General features: G+C 44.6%; 1 protein-coding gene across 3 annotated transcripts in view; it reads left to right on the top strand.

The window, feature by feature from the left end:
* The window catches only part of sorcs2 (sortilin-related VPS10 domain containing receptor 2), a 407,416-nt gene that overhangs the window by 89,574 nt on the left and 290,342 nt on the right, over positions 1 to 27,500 (top strand). For all 3 annotated transcript variants that reach the window (XM_036958238.1, XM_036958237.1, XM_036958236.1), the window contains exon 2: positions 25,402 to 25,469. In XM_036958238.1, coding sequence (XP_036814133.1) covers positions 25,402 to 25,469 — 68 coding nt within the window. The remainder of the gene's footprint in view (positions 1 to 25,401; positions 25,470 to 27,500) is intronic.

Raw genomic sequence — 27,500 nt, 5'->3', positions numbered from 1 at the left:
CCCCCCCCCCCCGTTTCCCTCTCTTTCTCGTTCCTTCCTTCGTTCTCCTTTGTTCTTCCTTTCAATCTGAGCTTCTGTGTGGGTCTCCTATGTGGTAACAAAGAGCAGATCTTGATAAATAATCCATCTCATTTAAGGCTTGCCCAACCTTTCCCTCCCCTTCAACACTCTGTGTGCCATGTTTATGGATGAGCCTAGGCCTCAGGGACGGGCACCACCGCACAGACTCAGGAAAACGCCCAGCTTGCACATTTGGTTCCTTGGAAGTTTTGGGAACGTACGTGTTTGGTTTCCCATTGGCTCTGGGAACAAAGCCATACGTTTCCTGACTGGAATTTTTTTTTTTTTTTAATGTTTTGAGAATGGAAGTAGGAAAGTTTATTTTTAGGTTGCAGGGAGGTTCTGAGAACGTTTTATTATGGTTCCCTGAACATTTTCCTGGGAGGTTTTATTAATGTTCTGGGAATGGAAATTATAGGTTATTTGAAGTTAATTAAATAACATTCTGAGAACATATTTCAATAAGACTTTTAAAAACACTGCTCACTTAACTGTTTTGAACTCCAAGTACAAATCTAAATGAATTTGCTTAGGAATTAATTATGCAAACACATTTAGTTTTATTGTGGCACGGCATCAGTGAGATTCAAACCTATGATCTTCTGTTGCCTATCCATGGAATTAGTCCACTGTGCCACCAGGATGGAGCTAACATGCCTTGTTTTTTTTTACTCACACAAAGCTGTTCATTTTAGTCTATTCAAACAGACTCCATTTCAAAGGAAACAGTCATTAACATTACGTGATGCCAGTTAGAGGGCGTGGCTAACACACCTGAACACACTTAACTGAACACACTTAACAAGATCAAAGATAGACAGAGTTTTGTTCATGCTGAGAACAGATTGTATATGCTTCTAAATAACATTCTCGGAACGTTGCTAAAGTTTTTTTTGTGATTTCTTAGGAAAGTTTTCTTTATTGCAACAATTTGAGAACATGACTTTAAATAGAATCATGCAGGAAACGTTATGCTGAAGTACTGAAATTCCCATGGAAGAAAGTTGTTTCTTAAAGCCTATGTTACAATGTGAGAACATGACTTTGAATAGAATCATTAGGAAACCTGCAGGAAACGTTATGCTGAAGTACTGAAATTCCCATGGAAGAAAGTTGTTTCTTAAAGCCTGTGTTACAATGTGAGAACATGACTTTAAATAGAACCATGAGGCTAACTTGTAGGAAACGTTATTCCCACAAAAAGCTATTTGAGAACATTCCAATGTCAAACCAGTTGGAGAAAATTCCTAGAGCATTACCAAAATTGAATTTAAATGTAACCATGTTTGAACTTTTAGGAAACTTTCTGTTAAAGTAATGAAATACCAAGAAGATAATGTTTTTTTTTTGTCAAGATCCTTAAATGTCCTGAGAATGTTCCAAAGCCAAGCAACTATCCTGCACCATTCCCATACATTTGTGGGAAGGTTGTTTGCTAAATAACCATAGGACAACCAAGGCTCTCACCAAGCTCTAAGAAACATATGGTTCTCAGAACGTTATGTGCTAGCTGGGATCCCTCTGCCATCTGCACCAGCTGACATTTCCCATCTTCCAATCTTCCACCGCTCCAAGCCGTCACACAAGAATGAAGGGTAGAGGGAGATGGAGAGAATTGGGGAGAGAGAGAGAGAGAGAGAGAGAGAGAGAGAGAGAGAGAGAGAGAGAGAGAGAGAGAGAGAGAGAGAGAGAGAGAGGGAGCGCATCTGGTGTCCACCTCCTGCTCTGTATGCTTGAAGTAGTCTTAATGTCATGTCTCCGTGTGGTGTTTACAATATAATATATACCCAGGTGTACACAATGACATCTGCTGGAAAGAGTTGAATCCTTTGTGTGTGAGTGTGCAGAATATCAACCTCCCTTTTGCTTGAATTAGCTCTTGTCACATGGGCAGTCTCAAATGAGTAAATATATAATAATAATAATAATAATAATATAGGACATTTAGCAGACTCTTTTATCCAAAGCGACTCGCGGTCGCGTGTGCATAAATGTTTTACGTACAGGTGGTCCTGGGAGTCAAACCCACTACCCTGGTGTTAAAAAAGCGAAATGTGTAATCAACTGAGCTACGGAGTTCACAAGCACAATATCTGATCTGTTTACGAAGTCTCTGACAGACCCAATCATACACCCCTGCAGTGTCACTGCACAGAGACAGGGCACACTCTGTTCTCACTGTAGTCTAGACAGCTAGTGTACACTTTGCCTTACTTAAAGAGATTCTCCGGTACTTTTGTGTACTTTTTAGCCAGTACTTCTGAAAGTAGCACTCACGAGCCAAATGTGGTCTCTGAAAACTGCGTACTACTACCATGTCATTGCTGGCTGGCTGGCTGGCTGGCTGTCTCTCTTTCTCTCTCTCTCTCTCTCTCTCTCTCTCTCTTTCTCTCTCTCTCTCCCTCTGTCTCTCTCTCTCTCTGTCTCTCTCTCTCTCTGTCTCTCTCTCTCTCTCTCTGTCCCTCTCTCTGTCTCACTCTCTCTCTCTCTCTGTCTCTCTCTCTCTGTCTCTCTCTCTGTCTCTTTCTCTCTCTGTCTCTTTCTCTCTCTGTCTCTCTGTCTCTCTCTCTCTCTCTTTCTCTCTCTTTCTCTACTATGTGTGGATCTGGCTAGCTGTCAGTCAAATGGCGAGGGGCTGAAGCTTATTGGCTGGAACCTCAAATTGCTAGGGGGCTGGCCCATGTGGGGGAAAATGTAGGGAAAATGGCGCCACAACGCTTCCAGTAAAAAAGTTGCTTTCAAACTAGGAATTTCGGGGCTAATAGAGGTTAGACAGTACTTCTGCTCATAGATTATGCATGTATGAAATACACATTGACACATCCAGCCCAAAAGTGGGACCAGTATGAATTCAAATGTATGTACTCACCAAGTCGCTCTGGATAAATGACTCAAATGTGAATGTCTTTAAAAGGAACATAGATGGGTTTCCTAGCCAACATGAACCTGGACTCTCTCTCTCTCTCTTTCAGTTCTGGATGTCATGCATTTTCACAACTTTCCTTTTGACATCAATGTCTTTGGCTCTGCTTTTAACGTTTACAAGACGTCTCATTGCTTTAGTTTATTGGTGCACCGTCTTGCTAGATTTATGGGTTTGAGTGAGGAACAGGTATTTTTCCGTGTTTCACTCCCTCACAACTTTTTCAGTCTACTTATGTTATTGACGCCACAGTGGAGCTTTGTGTCAGTGGGAGTTTGAGGTCTTCTGCAGATGAAGTGGCGTTTGGTGGAGTTCTGTTGGAGGTGCTGTAGCAGAGAGAGAGAGAGAGACAGAGAGAGCGAGAGAGACAGAGAGAGAGAGAGAGAGACACAGAGAGAGAGAGAGACAGAGAGAGGGACAGAGAAAGAGACAGAGAGAGAGTGAGAGAGAGAGAGGCAGAGAGAGACAGAGAGAGAGACAGAGAGAGAGAGAGAGAGAGAGAGAGACACAGAGAGAGAGAGAGAGAGACAGAGAGAGACAGAGAGAAAGAGAGAGAGACAGAGAGAGAGAGACAGAGAGAGAGAGACAGAGAGAGAGAGAGAGAGAGACAGAGAGAGAGAGACAGAGAGAGAGACAGATAGAGAGAGAGAGAGACAGAGAGGAGGTAACGGAGGGAAAGAGGTAGAGTAAGAAGAAGTGTGCTTGACAGCAAACGAGAAGAGAAAGTTAGTCTTTGTGGTAGCGTGAGAGTTGAGAGTGTGTGTGGGGGGGGGGGGGGGACAAGAAATTGTGCATCTGAGGGGAGAGGTGGTTGGTGTTGAAATCCTTTGTTCATTGTTGAGGGAGCGTCGTGCTTCAGTTGACAGGTAATGGAGCAGCACAGCCAAAAGCATCAAACTCAATTAAGCGTACTAATGCTCACTTTAGCCTGGGAGAACAGTTTCATTCTAATGTATTTGCGTAGCCTCTCCCTCCGTTCTGTTCGGCTCACTTCTCTGTAGCGTTTGTAGTGCAGTGTAATGAAGACTACTATTGGTATATTGGATTGGATGATTAAATGAGTGATTTAGAATGGCATCAGGCTCAAATAATCTTTCTCTCTTATTTTCTCATTCATGGCTTTCGAGGTGCGTGAGAGGGAGAGAGGGAAAGGGGGAAAAAATAAGGTTTTAACTCTATGAAGCATAGTGAACAATATACGACACTAGGCATTTGGGAAGCAAACCATTTATGCATAGTATATTTCTGTTTCATTGTAAGAAAACAAATGAACTCCAAATACCATCGTTAAGCACTCAGACTCAGTCAGGCTGGGTTCATAACGACCCGACCTGGTCGACCCCAAAGGGATTGTACTAGCCTCTTGATTGGGTTTCAAAGTCAACCATTTTTAAAAACAACTCTATTAAAAAAAAAAACATATTCAAATTATCACGCATAATTAAGTGATAATGCCCGAGAAGCCAGTGTTTAGAGGATAGATTGGCACGTGTGTTGTTAGGCCCGAGACGAAGTCAATGGCTGGCAAACCGTGCCAACATATTCTGGGACATGAACACACATTTATCTGTGTCTTGGAATAGGCAGTGTGTTGTGTCTTGGTATAGGCAGTGTGTTGTGTCTTGGTATAGGCAGTGTGTGTGTTGTGTCTTGGTATAGGCAGTGTGTTGTGTCTTGGTATCGACAGTGTGTTGTGTCTTGGTATAGACAGTGTGTTGTGTCTTGGTATAGGCAGTGTGTGTGTTGTGTCTTGGTATAGGCAGTGTGTTGTGTCTTGGTATAGGCAGTGTGTGTGTCTTGGTATAGACAGTGTGTTGTGTCTTGGTATAGGCAGTGTGTGTGTGTTGTGTCTTGGTATAGGCAGTGTGTTGTGTCTTGGTATAGGCAGTGTGTTGTGTCTTGGTATAGACAGTGTGTTGTGTCTTGGTATAGGCAGTGTGTGTGTTGTGTCTTGGTATAGACAGTGTGTTGTGTCTTGGTATAGGCAGTGTGTGTGTTGTGTCTTGGTATAGGCAGTGTGTTGTGTCTTGGTATAGGCAGTGTGTGTGTTGTGTCTTGGTATAGGCAGTGTGTTGTGTCTTGGTATAGGCAGTGTATGTGTTGTGTCTTGGTATAGGCAGTGTGTGTGTTGTGTCTTGGTATAGACAGTGTGTTGTGTCTTGGTATAGGCAGTGTGTGTGTTGTGTCTTGGTATAGGCAGTGTGTTGTGTCTTGGTATAGGCAGTGTGTGTGTTGTGTCTGGTATAGGCAGTGTGTTGTGTCTTGGTATAGGCAGTGTGTTGTGTCTTGGTATAGACAGTGTGTTGTGTCTTGGTATAGGCAGTGTGTGTGTTGTGTCTTGGTATAGGCAGTGTGTTGTGTCTTGGTATAGGCAGTGTGTGTGTTGTGTCTGGTATAGGCAGTGTGTTGTGTCTTGGTATAGACAGTGTGTGTGTTGTGTCTGGTATAGGCAGTGTGTTGTGTCTTGGTATAGACAGTGTGTTGTGTCTTGGTATAGGCAGTGTGTTGTGTCTTGGTATAGGCAGTGTGTTGTGTCTTGGTATAGACAGTGTGTGTTGTGTCTTGGTATAGGCAGTGTGTTGTGTCTTGGTATAGGCAGTGTGTTGTGTCTTGGTATAGGCAGTGTGTTGTGTCTTGGTATAGGCAGTGTGGGGGTTGTGTCTTGGTATAGGCAGGGTGTGTGTTTTGTCTCGGAAAAGGCAGTGTGTTGTGTCTTGGTATAGGCAGTGTGTTGTGTCTTGGTATAGGCAGTGTGTGTGTTGTGTCTTGGTATAGGCAGGGTGTGTGTTTTGTCTTGGAAAAGGCAGTGTGTTGTGTCTTGGTATAGGCAGTGTGTTGTGTTGTGTCTTGTTATAGACAGTGTGTTGTGTCTTGGTATAGGCAGTGTGTTGTGTTGTGTCTTGGTATAGGTAGTGTGTTGTGTTGTGTCTTGGTATAGACAGTGTGTTGTGTCTTGGTATAGGCAGTGTGTTGTGTCTTGGTATAGACAGTGTGTTGTGTCTTGGTATAGACAGTGTGTGTGTTGTGTCTTGGTATAGGCAGTGTGTTGTGTCTTGGTATAGGCAGTGTGTTGTGTCTTGGTATCGACAGTGTGTTGTGTCTGGTATAGACAGTGTGTTGTGTCTTGGTATCGACAGTGTGTTGTGTCTTGGTATAGACAGTGTGTTGTGTCTTGGTATAGACAGCGTGTGTGTTGTGTCTTGGTATAGGCAGTGTGTTGTGTCTTGGTATAGACAGTGTGTTGTGTCTTGGTATAGGCAGTGTGTGTGTTGTGTCTTGGTATAGGCAGTGTGTTGTGTCTTGGTATAGGCAGTGTGTTGTGTCTTGGTATAGGCAGTGTGTTGTGTCTTGGTATAGACAGTGTGTTGTGTATTGGTATAGACAGTGTGTGTGTTGTGTCTTGGTATAGACAGTGTGTTGTGTCTTGGTATAGGCAGTGTGTTGTGTCTTGGTATAGACAGTGTGTTGTGTTTTGGTATAGACAGTGTGTTGTGTCTTGGTATAGACAGTGTGTTGTGTCTTGGTATAGACAGTGTGTTGTGTCTTGGTATAGGCAGTGTGTTGTGTCTTGGTATAGACAGTGTGTTGTGTCTTGGTATAGACAGTGTGTTGTGTCTTGGTATAGGCAGTGCGTTGTGTCTTGGTATAGACAGTGTGTTGTGTCTTGGTATAGGCAGTGTGTTGTGTCTTGGTATAGACAGTGTGTTGTGTCTTGGTATAGGCAGTGTGTTGTGTTGTGTCTTGGTATAGGCACACACACACACACACACATACACACACACTTGGCGCTTCCACCCCTCTTCTTCACAGCTCTCGGTCTGCTTCCAAATCCCCACCTGTTTTCTACTCTTATTTATTTTTCTCCTTTCATTTTTCCGTTCTGGAAAGGTTTTATTGACCACCCGGCTGGATGCAGGAACGGAGGGGGTCTGTGGTCAGTCACAGATGGAATGAGTGAGAGAGCGACCCCCTCTACCACTCTTTCATGTCTCTGCTTTCTTCTCTCTGTGGTCTTTCAGATAGACTGGCTGACTGTCGTCTTACAGAGATGATCAGGGTAGATTGTGTTTGAGTTGTCGCAGCTGAACTACAGATCAGGGTAGATTGTGTTTGAGGTGTGGCAGCTGAACTACAGATCAGGGTAGATTGAGTTTGAGGTGTGGCAGCTGAACTACAGATCAGGGTAGATTGAGTTTGAGGTGTGACAGCTGACTTACAGATCAGGGTAGATTGAGTTTGAGGTGTGGCAGCTGAACTACAGATCAGGGAGGATTGTGTTTGAGGTGTGGCAGCTGAACTAAAGATCTGGTAGTGACAGAAACATCATTGCCTGTGTTCAAATATATATTTTTGGGGCATGTGGGAGCATATGCTCTATTTTTGTCCCCATTTGTCCTTGTTGACTCACACAACTGAAACGATCAAAGATTTTTTTGGTTTCAAACTAATACAAAGGTTGTCGGTGACATAGGTAATCTCCAGGATAAATACAACATGAGTACACCACCTAGCTCCCAGCATCATATTATGTGAGTAAGCATTTCACAGTAAGTTCTTCCTACACCTGTTTTATTCGGCACGTAACAATTAAACATTTGATATGATTTGCAGTCTTTGCAGTCATAGTTCAAGCCAGGACTTGATCGACCCAATATCAAGACCCTCCAGGTTTGGTTCAATCTCCAGCGCTCTTCCCTCACCCCTCATCCCCTCTGTCTGTCCAAGTAAGGACATTCAAGAACCCATCACCTCTGGGTTTCAACCCAACACCCAACCTTCACCCCTAGACCCAGAAACAACGAGGGAGAGTGACCCAGACAGACAGACAGAAACAACGAGGGAGAGTGAACCAGACAGACAGACAGAAACAACGAGGGAGAGTGAACCACGCAGACAGACAGAAACAACGAGGGAGAGTGAACCAGACAGACAGACAGAAACAACGAGGGAGAGTGAACCAGACAGACAGACAGAAACAACGAGGGAGAGTGAACCACGCAGACAGACAGAAACAACGAGGGAGAGTGAACCAGACAGACAGACAGAAACAACAAGGGAGAGTGAACCAGACAGACAGACAGAAACAACGAGGGAGAGTGAACCAGACAGACAGAAACAACGAGGGAGAGTGAACCAGACAGACAGACAGAAACAACGAGGGAGAGTGAACCAGACAGACAGACAGAAACAACGAGGGAGAGTGAACCAGACAGACAGACAGAAACAACGAGGGAGAGTGAACCAGGCAGACAGACAGAAACAACGAGGGAGAGTGAACCAGACAGACAGACAGAAACAATGAGGGAGAGTGAACCAGACAGACAGACAGAAACAACGAGGGAGACTGAACCAGACAGACAGACAGAAACAACGAGGGAGAGTGAACCAGGCAGACAGACAGAAACAACGAGGTAGAGTGAACCAGACAGACAGACAGAAACAACGAGGGAGAGTGAACCACGCAGACAGACAGAAACAACGAGGGCGAGTGAACCAGGCAGACAGAAACAACGAGGGAGAGTGAACCAGACAGACAGAAACAACGAGGGAGAGTGAACCAGACAGACAGACAGAAACAACGAGGGAGAGTGAACCAGGCAGACAGACAGAAACAACGAGGGAGAGTGAACCAGACAGACAGACAGAAACAACGAGGGAGAGTGAACCACGCAGACAGACAGAAACAACGAGGGCGAGTGAACCAGGCAGACAGAAACAACGAGGGAGAGTGAACCAGACAGACAGAAACAACGAGGTAGAGTGAACCAGACAGACAGACAGAAACAACGAGGGAGAGTGAACCAGGCAGACAGACAGAAACAACGAGGGAGAGTGAACCAGACAGACAGACAGAAACAACGAGGGAGAGTGAACCAGACAGACAGAAACAACGAGGGAGAGTGAACCAGGCAGACAGACAGAAACAATGAGGGAGAGTGAACCAGACAGACAGACAGAAACAACGAGGGAGAGTGAACCAGACAGACAGACAGAAACAATGAGGGAGAGTGAACCAGACAGACAGAAACAACGAGGGAGAGTGAACGAGGCAGACAGACAGAAACAATGAGGGAGAGTGAACCAGACAGACAGACAGAAACAACGAGGGAGAGTGAACCAGACAGACAGACAGAAACAATGAGGGAGACTGAACCACGCAGACAAACAGAAAAGGTGGACAAAAGCAGAAAAATTGAAAAGTAAAAGACAGCAGAAGAATACTATAGAATAATGTAGAATACTATAGAATAATGTAGAATACTATAGAATAATGTACAATACTATAGAATAATGTACAATACTATAGAATAATGTAGAATACTATAGAATAATGTAGAATACTATAGAATAATGTAGAATACTATATAATAATGTAGAATACTATAGAATAATGTACAATACTATAGAATAATGTACAATACTATAGAATAATGTAGAATACTATAGAATAATGTAGAATACTATAGAATAATGTACAATACTATAGAATAACGTAGAATACTATAGAATAATGTAGAATACTATAGAATAATGTAGAATACTATAGAATAATGTAGAATACTATAGAATAATGTACAATATTCTAGAATAATGTAGAATACTATAGAATAATGTAGAATATTATAGAATAATGTACAATATTATAGAATAATGTACAATATTATAGAATAATGTAGAATACTATAGCATAATGTAGAATACTATAGAATAATGTAGAATACTATAAAATAATGTAGAATACTATAGAATAATTTAGAATACTATAGAATAATGTACAATACTATAAAATAATGTAGAATACTATAGAATAATGTACAATATTATAGAATAATGTACAATACTATAGAATAATGTAGAATACCATAGAATAATGTACAATACTATAGAATAATGTACAATACTATAGAATAATGTAGAATACTATAGCATAGGAGACAGATAAACTATAGTGGGAACCAGCCAGTGGAATGCTGACTACCTCAGCCTGACTGTATGGAATCTACCATGTGTGTAAGGGTTAGTCTAGTAGACATTCCTTTGTATTGGTTAGACTGCAGGGCCAGCAGAACTCACAGGCCCATGTAATAGTCATCTCCCTTTCTCCCGGAGCAGTTTAATGAGGGGTCGCTGTCTCAAACAACCGTTAAAACGTCTGCATGGGTTTGTATGGGTCACTGCCGGTGCCTGGCTCTGCAGAGGGAGGGTTGAGGTCCGTGCAGAAACGTGTTCTAACAGACATGACCGCTCGAGGTTGTCGAACGCTGAGATCTGAATGGGCAATGCCCTGATTATCACTGCTATTGAAGGAGAGGAATGGAGGTAATTGTGACCTAGCTAAGATATTACATTTTTTTTTGATTGCTGAAGCACGGTTTTGAAAACAGGGCCCGTGTTTTCAAAACAATTAGCACAACCACACACCCAATTAGCAAAACACTACAGATCCTTTGCAAAATTAAACACTCTTGTAAAAACTATACACTTCTTTTTAAAAACCACACTTTGTTACCATATGAAACACACACGTTTCTCATTACTATACTCTGTTGACACGAGTTACACTCTGCTGTGATAAACCTAAAACACTTTTAACACTTCTACTTCCCTATGATTAGAGTAGGCTACTATCAACAAAGTACAAATATAATGTAAATTCACCAAACACTACACAAGACCAACGTTGCAGACTGAAGAAACTCATTTATTTCTCAACACGCCCAAAATGTTGACATGGAGAGTCATAATACTGTAACCAAACGTCACTTTACATATTGTAAGTTCTACAAAAAAAACAACTAGACATTGTCTCTTCGCCTAGCTAGATCTGGCCAGAGAATTTCATCAACATCGCAGGCAATGTTGTCATTAGCAAGACACCTTGGAAAGAAACGTCTTGAAGGACGAATCCATCCTTGCATTGCTGCTACCTCCATCTGGTCACAGGCCTCGTCCATGGCTTGGATGAGGGGTACCTCAGCCTGGAGACGGAGATCATATACCTTCCACCGCCATGCTGAGAAAAACTCTTCAATAGGGTTGAGGAATGGAGAGTATGGTGGAAGATATGGGACGGTGAAATGTGTTCTGAACCAGAGCAGAGCGGTGGAAAGACACATTGTCCCAGACAACAATGTATTGCATATGATCGATTTGATTTGCTGCTGTTATGTTGTGCAATTGGTCCAAGAATGTAAGTATGAGTGCTGTGTTGTAAGGGCCCATATGGGCATGGCGGTGGAGGACACTATTCTGTGTAATGGCTGCACAGAGTGTTATATTACCCCCACGTTGCCCTGGGACATTGACTATAGCCCTGTGGCCAATGACGTTTCTTCCCCTCCTTCGTGTTCTCGTCAGGTTGAACCCAGCCTCATCTACGTAAATGAACTCATGCTGGATCTCCTCTCCATCCATTCGTAAAACTTTCAGAAAAACAGTGTCAGGCAAAATTGTGTAGTTCAGTGTAGATCTAGTATACATAATACAGTACAGTAAAATATTATGAGACAGCATCACACTGCTAAAGTGAATACATACCTCTGCATAATCATGCCGCAGTCGTTTCACCCTTTCGGAATTGCGCTCGAAAGGCACTCGATAAATTTGCTTTAATTGAATATGTTATTTGTTTAGGATGCGTGGCAGTGTTGATGTTGAGACCTGATGGATACCGTTGAAAAGGGCGTGGTTATTGACAATGTTAGCTTGGAGCTGCTTGAGTGTTATAGCATTGTTGGCCAAAACCATGTTTACTATCTCCCTCTCTTGCTGTTCTGTGAACATAGGAGGCCTTCCTCCTTGTCGTCCCTGACCCTCAATCCTATGTAGAAAAAACCCAGTATACAATAGTACAGTAATTTCACAGGAAAAGGTAACAGAAGTGCTGATAGTGCATAGAATACAGTACTGTAAGCAGTTACTGAAACCGTGCAGATGTTTTTGATATGATGATGTTTTTACAATACCTATTTTCCAGTCTAAATGTTCTCATCACACTTGCCACTGTATATCGGCTTAGATTTGGCTGTACACGCAGTCCAGCCTCCCTCAGCGTCAGGCTGTGGTTGACAACGTGGTCAACCAGTGTTGCGCGGATCTCATTTGTCAGATTCGGTCCTCTTTGAGCACCTTCTTGTCTTCCTCTTCCTCTTTCTCTTCCTCCCCTTCCTCCTCCTCATCCTCCTCGTCCTCCTCGTTCTCCTCCTCGTCCTCTTCGTTCTCCTCCTCGTCCTCCTCATCCTCGTCGTTCTCCTCGTCTTCCTCCTCCTCGTCCTACTCGTCCTCCTCGTCTTACTCTTTCTCTGACTCTTTTCGTTTTTTTTCAAACGAGTGTTTGCACGCCTGATGACTGTGTTGAACCAACTGGTTGGACGGTGTGGTAATTTGACAGTCAGTGCTTTGGTATTGCAAGGACGTGACTTCATGATAGATTTTTGTGTGTAATGTATGTTAAGTGTGTTTAGTGTTTTGCAAATCACTGTGTGTAGAGTTTTGCAACAAGTGTGAGGTTGACAATGTGCTTATAGTTGTGCAAATATGGGCTACTATAGTGTACTAATGTTAATTTTAGTGTGTAAAGCAATCCAAAAAAAACTGTAAGATAGGGAGGGAGGCAGGGAGGGAGAGTACTTGAAATGTATGTGAGAATGAAAGAGAATAGGCTTGTGTCCGTGTGTCTCTGTGTGTGTCCGTGTGTGTCCGTGTGTGTCCGTGTGTCTCTGTGTGTGTCCGTGTGTGTCCGTGTGTGTCCGTGTGTCTATGTGTGTGTCCGTGTGTGTCCCTGTGTGTGTCCGCGTGTCTACGTGTGTGCCCGTGTGTGTCCGTGTGTATCCGTGTGTATATGTGTGTATATGTGTGTGTCCGTGTGTATCCGTGTGTATATGTGTGTATGTGTGTGTGTCCGTGTGTCTCTGTGTGTGTATGTGTGTGTGTCCGTGTGTCTCTGTGTGTGTATATGTGTGTGTGTCCGTGTGTCTCTATGTGTGTCCGTGTGTGTCCGTGTGTGTCCGTGTGTATGTGTGTATATGTGTGTATATGTGTGTATATGTGTGTGTCCATGTGTCTACGTGTGTGTCCGTGTGTGTCCGTGTGCGTCCGTGTGTGTCCATGTGTGTCCGTGTGTCTCTGTGTGTGTCCGTGTGTCCGTGTGTGTCCGTGTGTCTCTGTGTGTGTCCGTGTGTGTCCGTGTGTGTCCGTGTGTGTCCGTGTGTCTCTGTGTGTGTCCGTGTGTCTACTACGTGTGTGTCCGTGTGTATCCGTGTGTCTATGTGTGTATATGAATTGGCCGGGAATCCTCTTTTTTTCCAGACTGTGATGAAAAGTGAATCTGTGTGTGGTCTGTTTTCTGAAAAATGTGTTCGCCTCCAAGGAGTCATACACTCTGATAGAGTGATTGTCTTTCACAGATTTTGCCTTAAAAATGAATGACTGCGTTCTTCTTCTTTCTCTCCAACTCTGGCGATTCTCGTCTCTCTCTCTCTCTTTATCCCTGCTCTCGTTCCGTTCATTCCCTTTCCTTTCACCAAACTCTTCTCGTCTCTCTCTTCTAAAGCTGAACGATAGCTTCTCAATGAGACACCCAGTGTAGCAGAATGTCTCAAGGAAGAAGAAAAAGACAAGATGGTGATGTGAAGCTGGACTTCATGATGTCGCTGGTGTAAAGGGCTCGCTGGGGGCTCTTGTAACTCTGCGTTGTTATTCAGGGGTCCTTGACTGCCCAGTTGATGTTTCCCTAGTAAATGTCATCCCGAGGCTAACGAACAACATTCCCACAGTGGGTCACCATCAGACTGCGACAATGTTGCCACAAGGGTTGCATGGACGTTGTGGCAAAAACATTTTATTTTATGAAGCTCTTTATGTGAAATGCTTGGAGTTTCCAGTGTTTGTACTGCTCTAATGAATAGAACATTTATGTGAATAGGAGATGTATTTGTTGAAAGAAAACACTATTCCAGGGTCAATTGCTTCACAAATGACCTCTTACTTACTTTGCAGTCATTAAAATGCCCACACCGTGCTTTTCCGTCATGGTTCGTTCCAAAATGACCACTCAGACTTTGTCTCTCTCGTCTTGACATATTTGCAGATCTATGTAGGCTCCAGTTGTTACGATTCATTTTTTGTATTTATAATTAACTTGTTCCCGAAGAACAGGAAGATCGTTCTAAGCTGCTGCTCTGTTAAGACCTTTCGGATGTGCCAAACTTTCCCTTTCAGTAAAATAAGTTGTAGTTGGGGCCTGCCAAGCTGCATTCTCGGGCTCCGGCCAGTTCCCGTTGGTGGAAGCGGTGGGATCAAGCTTCTCCACTATTCAGCAATTTTGTCATGGAGGGGAGACCCGTCGTCGCCAACAGAACGCTCCATCTGCCTCCTCCACATAGTGATTCATGGTAGCATTTGGACTTGCCCTGTCCACCACTTCTCCACTTCTCTACTCCACTTCTTCCCTTCGTGCAGAACTCAGCCTCAAACTCAGTTTCAAACCAGTGTAGCACAGGGATAGAACTGTGTGGGGCAGGGATAGGACTGTGTAGCACAGGGATAGGACTGTGTAGCACAGGGATAGGACTGTGCAGGGATAGGACTGTGTAGCACAAGGATAAAACTGTGTGGGGCAGGGATAGGACTGTGTGGGGCAGGGATAGGACTGTGTGGCACAGTAATAGGAATGTGTGGCACAGGGATAGGACTGTGTGGCACAGGGATAGGACTGTGTGGCACAGGGATAGGACTGTGTGGCACAGGGATAGGACTGTGTGGCACAGGGATAGGACTGTGTGGCACAGGGATAGGACTGTGCAGCGCAGGGATAGGACTGTGTGGCACAGGGATAGGACTGTGTGGCACAGGGATAGGACTGTGTGGCACAGGGATAGGACTGTGTAGCACGGGGATAGGACTGTGTAGCACGGGGATAGGACTGTGTGGCACAGGGATAGGACTGTGTGGCACAGGGATAGGACTGTGTGGCACAGGGATAGGACTGTGTAGTGCAGGGATAGGACTGTGTGGGGCAGGGATAGGACTGTGTAGCACAGGGATAGGACTGTGTAGCACAGGGATAGGACTGTGTAGCACAGGGATAGGACTGTGTGGCACAGGGATAGGACTGTGTAGCACAGGGATAGGACTGTGTGGCACAGGGATAGGACTGTGTGGCACAGGGATAGGACTGTGTAGCACAGGGATATGACTGTGTGGCACAGGGATAGGACTGTGTGGCACAGGGATAGGACTGTGTGGCACGGGGATAGGACTGTGTAGCACGGGGATAGGACTGTGTGGCACGGGGATAGGACTGTGTGGCACAGGGATAGGACTGTGTGGCACAGGGATAGGACAGTGTGGCACAGGGATAGGACTGTGTGGCACAGGGATAGGACTGTGTGGCACAGGGATAGGACTGTGTAGCACAGGGATAGGACTGTGTGGCACAGGGATAGGACTGTGTGGCACAGGGATAGAACTGTGTAGCACAGAGATAGGACTGTGTGGCACAGGGATAGGACTGTGTAGGGCAGGGATAGGACTCTGTAGCGCAGGGATAGGTCTGTGTGGCACAGGGATAGGACTGTGTGGCACAGGGATAGGACTGTGTGGCGTGGGGTTTCTCTGAAGGCGCAGCGTTTTTATGGGCTGGTCAGATACAAGACCAGGGGAGTGTTGACATGCAGATGAATGATGCCCCGAATCTCTGTCGGCCCAGTGGAGAGAAAGACAGAAAAGCTCTCTTTACTTTTTCATATTTCACAGGACGCTTCTGGGATGCTATTTGATGTGCAACGCCCAAAGCAATCTGTATTTTTATGCAGGGCTGTCTATTGCAAACAGGGGCACACATGTGGTTGTGCCAGTCCCGGGCGACACTAGCAGAGGCATGCTCTCATTTACTACCCAACTCTTTTACATGAAATAGTAGATCTTGTATAAGTGGGGCACTTCAGAGGAATGCTTCACCAATGAAATCTGAAATGCACAACCAGATACTTTCTCCCCGTTTATAGCCTTCTAGAATCTGATCCTGGTGGAACTCTTGATCCCAGCACTCAGAGTTCAGAGGTCGCTCACCAGCTCCCGTGTTAAGTTGTCCCATCTTCCTATTTATCTTTTTATTGAATTGAGAGTTGAGGACATTGACTAGAGACCAACTACCTGTTCTACCTAGACATATCCTTCCTTCTCTCCTGTGCCAGTCTTCCACCTTCTCCACTACTCTTCTCTTTCATCCTTCCATCAACACCTAAACTTGTCAGTAAACCACTTTCCTCACTTCCCTCACCAGGGCAGGCCAATTAAAACTTGAAAAAACATAATTGGCAAAAAGTCCAAATGTTCAGCATAGCAGATGAAGTCAACGTTGGTGTTTCATTACGTCTCTGGCTGGTGAGAGTCAGATAGGTCTCGGTCTTACTCGGCGTCTCATTAGAGCTGTGTGGATAGAGAGGGACAGCTTTGCAGAGGCTGACAGTCTGTTGCCACGGTCACTAGCTGATTCACAGTAGGGCAGCACGCGGCCAGGCAAGGGGCGGAGGGATATGCTCGCTTGCTGCATCGCAGGATGTCACACAAGAGCCTTCCCGGTTTCACATACTTCAATGACTTTGAGTAAAAGTTCAGATTATCTCTGCTTTCCAATTCCCCATCTGTGGGGATAGACTTTCCCAGCAGTAACTGAGTAAATCTTTAGGAGCTTGTTTCAGCTTTAATATTGCAGATAGATTGTGGCTTCCATTAATGTAATTGTCTGAATAATTTCCAGTCCCTCATACATACTGTAGATGTACTGTATATATTTTATTTTATTTGAAATCCTATATTATTTTCCCCTAACCCTAACCCTAACCCTACCACCCTAACCCTAACCCTAACCCTAACCCTAACCCTAACCCTACCACCCTAACCCTAACCCTAACCCTAACCCCTAACCCTAACCCTAACCCTAACCCTACCACCCTAACCCTAACCCTAACCCTAACCCTACCACCCTAACCCTAACCCTAACCCTAACCCTAACCCTAACCCTAACCCTACCACCCTAACCCTAACCCTAACCCTACCACCCTAACCCTAACCCTAACCCTAACCCTAACCCTACCACCCTAATTGGAGTAAACTAATGGACAATAACACTTAAGCTTTTACTTCCAGTTTATACTTTACATTCTGTATACATTTTACAGACACAGAATATTTTTCAATAGTTGTCTTCTGTTTGTTTTTAGTCCCATCCTTCAGCTATACTTAACCCCTCCCATCTATCTCTGAACACCATCCAGTCCCATTCCTTGAGCTCTACTCAACCCCTCCCATCTATCTCTGAACACCATCCAGTCCCATTCCTTGAGCTCTACTCAACCCCTTCCATCTATCTCTGAACACCATCCAGTCCCATCCTTCAGCTATACTCAACCCCTCCCATCTATCTCTGAACACCATCCAGTCCCATCCTTCAGCTATACTTAACCCCTCCCATCTATATCTGAACACCATCCAGTCCCATTCCTTGAGCTCTACTCAACCCCTCCCATCTATCTCTGAACACCATCCAGTCCCATCCTTCAGCTATACTTAACCCCTCCCATCTATCTCTGAACACCATCCAGTCCCATCCTTCAGCTATACTTAACCCCTCCCATCTATCACTGAACACCATCCAGTCCCATCCTTCAGCTATACTTAACCCCTCCCATCTATCTCTGAACACCATCCAGTCCCATCCTTCAGCTATACTTAACCCCTCCCATCTATCTCTGAACACCATCCAGTCCCATCCTTCAGCTATACTTAACCCCTCCCATCTATCTCTGAACACCATCCAGTCCCATCCTTCAGCTATACTTAACCCCTCCCATCTATCTCTGAACACCATCCAGTCCCATCCTTCAGCTATACTTAACCCCTCCCATCTATCTCTGAACACCATCCAGTCCCATCCTTCAGCTATACTTAACCCCTCCCATCTATCTCTGAACACCATCCAGTCCCATCCTTCAGCTATACTTAACCCCTCCCATCTATCTCTGAACACCATCCAGTCCCATCCTTCAGCTATACTTAACCCCTCCCATCTATCTCTGAACACCATCCAGTCCCATCCTTCAGCTATACTTAACCCCTCCCATCTATCTCTGAACACCATCCAGTCCCATCCTTCAGCTATACTTAACCCCTCCATCTATCTCTGAACACCATCCAGTTTTGATTTATTTTTGCCATATATTTTTCAACTGTGCTGTGATGTTTCACAAAAGTTCTGAATCTTTCTATTGTCATAGTTTCTACAGATTGTAAATTAAAGATAAACATTTTTGCTAAGTGTATTATTATATTGTTGATCAATTGACTATGACTTTTCAAGTCACCCATCAGTGTTATTTGCAGAGTTAGCTCCAGGTAAATGTTGCAATTCCTCATCCATTCCTGAACCTGCTACCAAAAACAAGCTACATATGTGCAGTACCAAAACAAATGATCTAATGATTCTGTCTCTTTGCAGTAAAATCTGCAAATCTGGGATGGTTGTGTCCCCCAAATATATTACATTCTATTGGTTCCAAGGATTTTGTTTAATAATTTAAATTGAAGAACTTCGGCGTTATTTTGTGTATCAGTTCATAAACCATGGAATCAGTATATCGATAATCTGTTCCCAACTATTTTGCAATCTATATGGCACAGCTGTCAATTATTTTGGTCCTTAAATGAAACTGTTAGCATTTTTTATTTATCACAATTTTCTTTAACCAATTTTGGTCTTTAATGCAGGGCTTGAGCCAAAGTGTCTTTGGAACCCCAAGCTACCGCAGGGATGGAACTTTGAGCTGGAGTAGCTTTGAGCCAAAGTGTCTTTGGAACCCCAAGCTACCGCAGGGATGGAACTTTGAGCTGGAGTAGCTTTGAGCCAAAGTGTCTTTGGAACCCCAAGCTACCGCAGAGATGGAACTTTGAGCTGGAGTAGCTTGAGCCAAAGTGTCTTTGGAACCCCAAGCTACCGCAGGGATGGAACTTTGAGCTTGAGTAGCTTTGAGCCAAAGTGTCTTGAGAGTCTGTAGAGTGCCTTAGATAGAACTCGGCTCTCTGTTGTGGAATGGGGATTGGAGCTACTCTCGAAGTACACTTAGTGTTCCACTCAGTGGTCGGTCCGAGATGTGGAGCTTGGACCGACCGACTCTGGGTTATGTGTATAATGTAACTCTCTCTTGAGTCCCAGTGTGGGCTTTAAAGAGTAGCTCAGCCTCCATAAAAGAGGCCTGTTGTCCTCTTGGAATAAAAATCCCTATAGCTGCATTGCTCTGCCCTGGCACAAGGGGGCAACACTAAAGTTTGTTGAGGGCCTAAGGCTTTGGCCAGACTGATCCGTAGAGAACAAACACCAAATTAGAACCGATTAATCTTTTCTAATTGGCTAAAATATGCGTCAGGCTGTCAAAGGTTCAACTCATCTGAAAATGGATGGAAATTGTATGGATATGAACGAGTCATCTCAAACCAAATTGAATTTAGTCACATGCTTTGTAAAGAACAGGTGTAGACTAGCAGTGAAATGCTTTCTGACAGGCCCTTCCCAACAATGCAGAGAAAATAGAGAAATAATAGAAAAGTAAAACATGTAATAATGAAAGTAATATTAAATACACAATGAGTAATGATAACCGGGCTGAGGGGTTCCAGCACTGAGTCTATGAGTAATGATAACTGGGCTGAGGGGTTCCAGTACTGAGTCTATGAGTAATGATAACTGGGCTGAGGGGTTCCAGTACTGAGTCTATGAGTAATGATAACTGGGCTGAGGGGTTCCAGTACTGAGTCTATGAGTAATGATAACTGGGCTGAGGGGTTCCAGCACTGAGTCTATGAGTAATGATAACTGGGCTGAGGGGTTCCAGTACTGAGTCTATGAGTAATGATAACTGGGCTGAGGGGTTCCAGTACTGAGTCTATGAGTAATGATAACTGGGCTATACAAGGGGTTCCAGCACTGAGTCTATGAGTAATGATAACTGGGCTGAGGGGTTCCAGTACTGAGTCTATGAGTAATGATAACTGGGCTGAGGGGTTCCAGTACTGAGTCTATGAGTAATGATAACTGGGCTGAGGGGTTCCAGTACTGAGTCTATGAGTAATGATAACTGGGCTATACAAGGGGTTCCAGCACTGAGTCTATGAGTAATGATAACTGGGCTGAGGGGTTCCAGTACTGAGTCTATGAGTAATGATAACTGGGCTGAGGGGTTCCAGTACTGAGTCTATGAGTAATGATAACTGGGCTGAGGGGTTCCAGTACTGAGTCTATGAGTAATGATAACTGGGCTGAGGGGTTCCAGTACTGAGTCTATGAGTAATGATAACTGGGCTGAGGGGTTCCAGCACTGAGTCTATGAGTAATGATAACTGGGCTGAGGGGTTCCAGTACTGAGTCTATGAGTAATGATAACATGGCTGAATACAAGGGGTTCCAGTACTGAGTCAATGTGCAGGGGTACGAGGTAATTGAGGAAGATATGCACATATAACTAGGAATAAAATGACAGACAAATAAACAGTAGCAGCAACATACACAGAGTGTACACAACATTAGGAACACCTGCCCTTTACATGTCCCATGTCCCAGTGAATCCATGTGAAAGCTAGAGAAATATTGATGTCACTTGTTAAATCCACTTCAATCAGTGTAGATGAAGGGGAGGAGACAGGTTAAAGAATTATTTTTAAGCCTTGAGACATGGATTGTGTCTGTGTGCCATTCGGAGGGAGAATGGCAAGATAAAATATTTAAGTGCCTTTGAACAGGGTATGGTAGTAGGTGCCAGACGCACCGGTTTGTGTCCAGAACTGCAACGCTGCTGTTTTTTACACACTCAACAGTTTCCTGTGTATATCAAGAATGCTCCACCACCCAAAGAACATCCAGCCAACTTGAAAAAATCTATCAAATTTCAATCAAATGTCTTTATAAATCCCTTTTTACACAAAGTGCTGTACAGAAACCCAGTCTAAAACCCCAAACAACAAGCGATGTAGAAGCATGGTGGCTAGGAAAAACTCCCTAGAAAGGTCGGAACCTAGGCCGGAACCTAGGCCGGAACCTAGGCCGGAACCTAGGCCGGAACCTAGGCTGGAACCATTCGGAACAGGTCTCTTTATTTATGCATATCAGGCCCGGGTGAGAAAGCCCCAGGTTCATTTCGGGAATGGATCCAACTTCTTGGACCCGTGACGACCTATACTCTGCACTGTGGTTCATACGACCACCCCTCATCACTGTCAAACGCTCCCTAAAACACTTCTGTGAGCAGGCCTTTCTAATCGACCTGGCCCGGGTATCCTGGAAGGACATTGACCTCATCCCGTCAGTTGAGGATGCCTGGTCATTCTTTAAAAGTAACTTCCTCACCATTTTAGATAAGCATGCTCCGTTCAAAAAATACAGAACTAAGAACAGATATAGCCCTTGGTTCACTCCAGACCTGACTGCCCTCGACCAGCACAAAAACATCCTGTGGCGGACTGCAATAGCATCGAATAGTCCCCGCGATATGCAACTGTTCAGGGAAGTCAGGAACCAATACACGCAGTCTGTCAGAAAAGCTAAGGCCAGCTTCTTCAGGCAGAAATTTGCATCTTGTAGCTCCAACTCCAAAAAGTTATAGGACACTGTGAAGTCCATGGAGAACATGAGCACCTCCTCCCAGCTGCCCACTGCATTGAGGCTAGGTAACACGGTCACCACCGATAAATCCATGATTATCGAAAACTTCAACAAGCATTTCTCAACGGCTGGCCATGCCTTCCGCCTGGCTACTCCAACCTCGGCCAACAGCTCCGCCCCCCCCGCAGCTACTCGCCCAAGCCTCTCCAGGTTCTCCTTTACCCAAATCCAGATAGCAGATGTTCTGAAAGAGCTGCAAAACCTGGACCCGTACAAATCAGCTGGGCTTGACAATCTGGACCCTCTATTTCTGAAACTATCCGCCGCCATTGTCGCAACCCCTATTACCAGCCTGTTCAACCTCTCTTTCATATCGTCTGAGATCCCCAACGATTGGAAAGCTGCCGCAGTCATCCCCCTCTTCAAAGGGGGAGACACCCTGGACCCAAACTGTTACAGACCTATATCCATCCTGCCCTGCCTATCTAAGGTCTTCGAAAGCCAAGTCAACAAACAGGTCACTGACCATCTCGAATCCCACCGTACCTTCTCTGCTGTGCAATCTGGTTTCCGAGCCGGTCACGGGTGCACCTCAGCCACGCTCAAGGTACTAAACGATATCATAACCGTCATCGATAAAAGACAGTACTGTGCAGCCGTCTTCATCGACCTTGCCAAGGCTTTTGACACTGTCAATCACCATATTCTTATTGGCAGACTCAGTAGCCTCGGTTTTTCTGATGACTGCCTTGCCTGGTTAACCAACTACTTTGCAGACAGAGTTCAGTGTGTCAAATCGGAGGGCATGCTGTCCGGTCCTCTGGCAGTTTCTATGGGGGTGCCACAGGGTTCAATTCTCGGGCCGACTCTTTTCTCTGTATATATCAATGATGTTGCTCTTGCTGCGGGCGATTCCCCGATCCACCTCTACGCAGACGACACCATTCTATATACTTCCGTCCCGTCCTTGGACACTGTGCTATCTAACCTCCAAACGAGCTTCAATGCCATACAACACTCCATCCGTGGCCTCCAACTGCTCTTAAACGCTAGTAAAACCAAATGCATGCTTTTCAACCGTTCGCTGCCTGCACCCGCACGCCTGACTAGCATCACCACCCTGGATGGTTCCGACCTTGAATATGTGGACATCTATAAGTACCTAGGTGTCTGGCTAGACTGTAAACTCTCCTTCCAGACTCATATCAAACATCTCCAATCGAAAATCAAATCTAGAGTCGGCTTTCTATTCCGCAACAAAGCCTCCTTCACTCACGCCGCCAAACTTACCCTAGTAAAACTATCCTACCGATCCTCGACTTCGGCGATGTCATCTACAAAATTGCTTCCAACACTCTACTCAGCAAACTGGATGCAGTTTATCACAGTGCCATCCGTTTTGTCACTAAAGCACCTTATACCACCCACCACTGCGACCTGTATGCTCTAGTCGGCTGGCCCTCGCTACATATTCGTCGCCAGACCCACTGGCTCCAGGTCATCTACAAGTCCATGCTAGGTAAAGCTCCGCCGTATCTCAGTTCACTGGTCACCCACCTGTAACACGCGCTCCAGCAGGTGTATCTCACTGATCATCCCTAAAGCCAACACCTCATTTGGCCGCCTTTCGTTCCAGTTCTCTGCTGCCTGTGACTGGAACGAATTGCAAAAATCGCTGAAGTTGGAGACTTTTATCTCCCTCACCAACTTCAAACATCTGCTATCTGAGCAGCTAACCGATTGCTGCAGCTGTACATAGTCTATCGGTAAATAGCCCACCCATTTTTACCTACCTCATCCCCATACTGTTTTTATTTATTTTATTTTCTGCTCTTTTGCACACCATTATCTCTACCTGTACATGGCCATCTGATCATTTATCACTCCAGTGTTAATCTGCAAAATTGTAATTATTCGCCTACCTCCTCATGCCTTTTGCACACAATGTATATAGACTGTGTAACTCTGTGCTGTCTGTTCACACTGCTATGCTTTATCTTGGCCAGGTCGCAGTTGCAAATGAGAACTTGTTCTCAACTAGCCTACCTGGTTAAATAAAGGTGAAATAAAAAAAATAAAAATAAAAATACACTGAAGTCTCGACAGCTGCCATCTTCAACACAGCCTTCTGTAGACCTCTGCTCCTGGCCAGGGCCCTGGGCCAATCAGCTACTACCAGCCCTGGGCAGTAAGGCCCAGTGGGTTCTTACCTGGATCCTGCTCCTGGCCAGGGCCCTGGGCCAATCAGCTACTACCAGCCCTGGGCAGTAAGGCCCAGTGGGTTCTTACCTGGATCCTGCTCCTGGCCAGGGCCCTGGGCCAATCAGCTACTACCAGCCCAGGGCAGTAAGGCCCAGTGTGTTCTTCCCTGGATCCTAACAGCTCACTCCACCGACCTGCCAATAACACCTCCAAAGGGCTAACTGCTCGCTCTCTGAACCTCCGGCATCCCTCGCCATGGCAACGCACGCCCAGCAGGCCGCACTGCTGTCAAAACCGGAGAGTTCTCTGAAAATAAGAAAAAACAATGAAGGAGTGGGACACACGCCAGCACACACACACACACACACACACACACACACACACACACACACACGTGTGCGTGAATGTTTTTGTACGACGGTGTTAGGAATTTTATGAATAATGACTAAAAAATATCTACATTTAAATAGAACTATAACTAATTAAACTCTACCCTGTTTTGTTATTTCTGATTAATAATGTTAGTTCATAAGGAAGAGATTATGTAGCATGAACAAGGAGTAATTAAACATAAGAAACACCATTCCAACTAGGTTGGGGAGGAATGTGTTGTGTGTTTTAAATAAGCAAATAGGGTCATTAACCTATGTTTGAACCAACTCAACTATAACTCTGGGGCGTTTAGATAAGACAGCGAGTGCCTCCCTAGGTTTTCCGTTATCTGGAACTGTCTGCTAAATAGTGATAGATAATGGTGAGACTTCAGAAGTTAATCTTGATATAGTGTGTGTGTCTGAAGTGTGCGCTAGTGGGTTGGAATACACTTTTGAACCTGCTTTGTCTTGGTCGAGAGGAGGAGATTCATTCTATAACCAATGACGTCATATTTTATATATAAACTGTGGTACGTGTTTCTATGGCAGCGCGCTCCGAGAATAAATACTATTATCTAATTTTGATAAGACTGGTCTTTGTCTATTTTATGCAAATAAGGGTCTTACAAATTTTCAGAAACAGACAGAGTGATTTTAATGAAATTGATTAATGAACACATATAGGAATGATAAAATTCCATTAACAGATGGACAAGATGCTCTGGTTCTATGAATGATATAGGTCTTTGTTGAGTTGTATATCAAAGGCAGATTTTCTTCCCCACAAAACCTAATGTTCAGCACTTGTACTTGAATAAAACTCTAAAGGGGTTTAATATTTGAAGCTCCTCCTGAAGTGGTATTCAGCGTTAAACAAGACACATCATCTGGCTTGCGTGAGGACCACTCTGTAAACATTTCCTTCTGAAATTAAAGTGTAAAACAAGACAGCTATTTGTACAGGCTAATAGTTTCTCTGTGTTCCCTCAAACGGTTCATCATCAGCATTACAGCCACAGCCCAGGGAAAGAAGTTTTCAAAATACATTTTTGAATCATTTTGAATCAAACCAAATACTGCTATTGCAATAGTTACCATGCTGTATCTGTGAACGTGTTTCAGTTTATATTGTACCGTTGAGACTCACCCTTCATCCTCCTCTCTTCCTCTCTCCTCTTCGTCTTCCTCAGGTCATTCTCATCCTGACCAAGTATTACCACGTCGACTCCAGCAAGGTCCTGGAGAGCTCCCTCTGGAGGTAAGATCAAAAGGCTGTGTTTGTTTTATAGTACCTGTTCAGGTTATATCGGTGCCACAGCCAAGTCCACCTATCAGGACAGGGACTCACTGTGAGGTTAAAGTGGCAATATGTAACTTTTTTGGCAACCAGACCAAATTCACATAGAAATGTGAGTCATAAATCTGTCATTCTCGCTGAAATCAAGTCTAAGAAGCGGTATATCTATGTGCGCTATTTCTATTCTTCCTGTTCTTAAGTTTTGTTTTAGTGTTTTTTTACTTTCGGTTTTGTACACCAGCTTTAAACAGCTGAAAAAAACAATATTTTTTGGTAATGGAAAATATATTTCACAGCGGTTTAGATGGTACAATGATTCTCTACACTATACTAGCTTATTTTGTCACATAAACTGCAATTAAGCACTAAATTATTAGAGTTTTAGCAATCAGGAAATGGCGGAACAATTTCTGCATAGTGCACCTTTAAAGGGTGGTGGGTCAGTTTATCTCATTGCTGTGCTTCTCAGAAGACACACTGGCACTGAGTACGGACAGAACAGTTTGGAAGAACGACAAAACATCAACTGGGGCTGGGAAAGAGAGGTAGTGGGTCGGTGGCATGGTGCGAGAGCGGGCATCTGTTTGGACAGATAGCTAATCAGTGTGGCACAGGGCAGGACAGTGGGCACCGTCTGGTGCCAGGGAGACAGGGTCACGACTCGGCCTGATGGGCAGACCAGTGCAGCTTCTACTTAGTAGAACTGGCCAGTCAGCAGTGACATCTCCACTGTTCTCCGTTTCAGAGACTCAGAAGCTCAGAACCAATCACTCTAACACATACATTTTGTTATTCTAAAACATACGTCCTCAAGTGGCAGGGTCCTGGTTCTAATGATAGAAATAGAAAGCCATCAAACAGTAAATGTGTCTCATGCACAGGAGGTTGATGGCACCACAATAGGGGAGGACGGGCTGGTGGTAATGGCTGGAATGGAATGGATGGAATGGCATCAAATACATGGTTCCCTCTGTGTTTGATGCCATTCCATTTGCTTCGTTCCGGACCTTATTACGAGCTGTTCTCCCCTCCTGTGGTCTCACAATAGTACTTCATTACTTCCCTCTTCCTCACTGTGGGTCCTCTGCACTTCAAAACGCTGGCCGCTCATTAGCTGTGACTGCTTGTCTCCCTCTAGCAGTCATATGAATAATGCACATACTATTCCCACCCTGCTCCTGTTGATGTTTTAATTGTTGTAATTCATGAATAATTTTTTAAGGTTCACCATGACGAACCAGTCTGGTCGGAGAAAAAAAAGAGAAGTTGAAAGAATCTAAACAAACTGTAATTTAAATCACAAATCTGGCACGTTGTTAGCCTCCCTTCATTATTGTCCGTGAACGGTGAAGAGAATTAGCATGTTTTTGTCTGGAGCCAAAATGGCCGCCGTGGTGTTGTTGTGCTGTTATTATGTGTGTGGGCGTCGGATTCCTGTCAGCTCCAGAATGGCTGTGCAGTTGCACCGCCACCTCCACTGTCCTTGAGCCTACACTTTGATGTCCTCAAGCATGGGATCAAACGGTGGGGAAGATGGGAGAGATTAATGGGCTCGGCACCTCACTGTCAGGTGGTGTAGATCAAGACGCCAGGCGATGTGAGGCACCGCTCTGGAGGAACGTTAGCTGAGAAGACGGGAGAGAGGAACTTCTGTGAGGCTTCTGGGTCAGTGGGTTTTAGACGCCTGTCATCCGACGTGGCTTGCCTTTGGAGTCCTTTGGACTGGCTTGAAAGTCGGTGATGATTTCTTAGTGTGGGCTACATCAACCACTGCAAGGTGAAATGAGACAGATCTGCCTGTACTTCTGTCTGTCTGTTTACCCCTCTTTTACTTTCTCAGTTTTGCTTGTCAATTCTCTTAAATTTGAGAGAGGTTCTGGTTAAGATTAAAAAGCTCTGTGAGGAACCCAGGCATGTGGTCCCCAAACGGTCTCTGTACCTTCCTATGACTCATCTGAAAGCTAAAGTAACATCAACAGTGGTGATTCCAGC

This window comes from Oncorhynchus mykiss, chromosome 21 (genome assembly GCF_013265735.2).
Source record: "Oncorhynchus mykiss isolate Arlee chromosome 21, USDA_OmykA_1.1, whole genome shotgun sequence".
NCBI lineage: Eukaryota > Metazoa > Chordata > Actinopteri > Salmoniformes > Salmonidae > Oncorhynchus > Oncorhynchus mykiss.
This window is presented reverse-complemented; position numbering and strand designations above follow the sequence as displayed.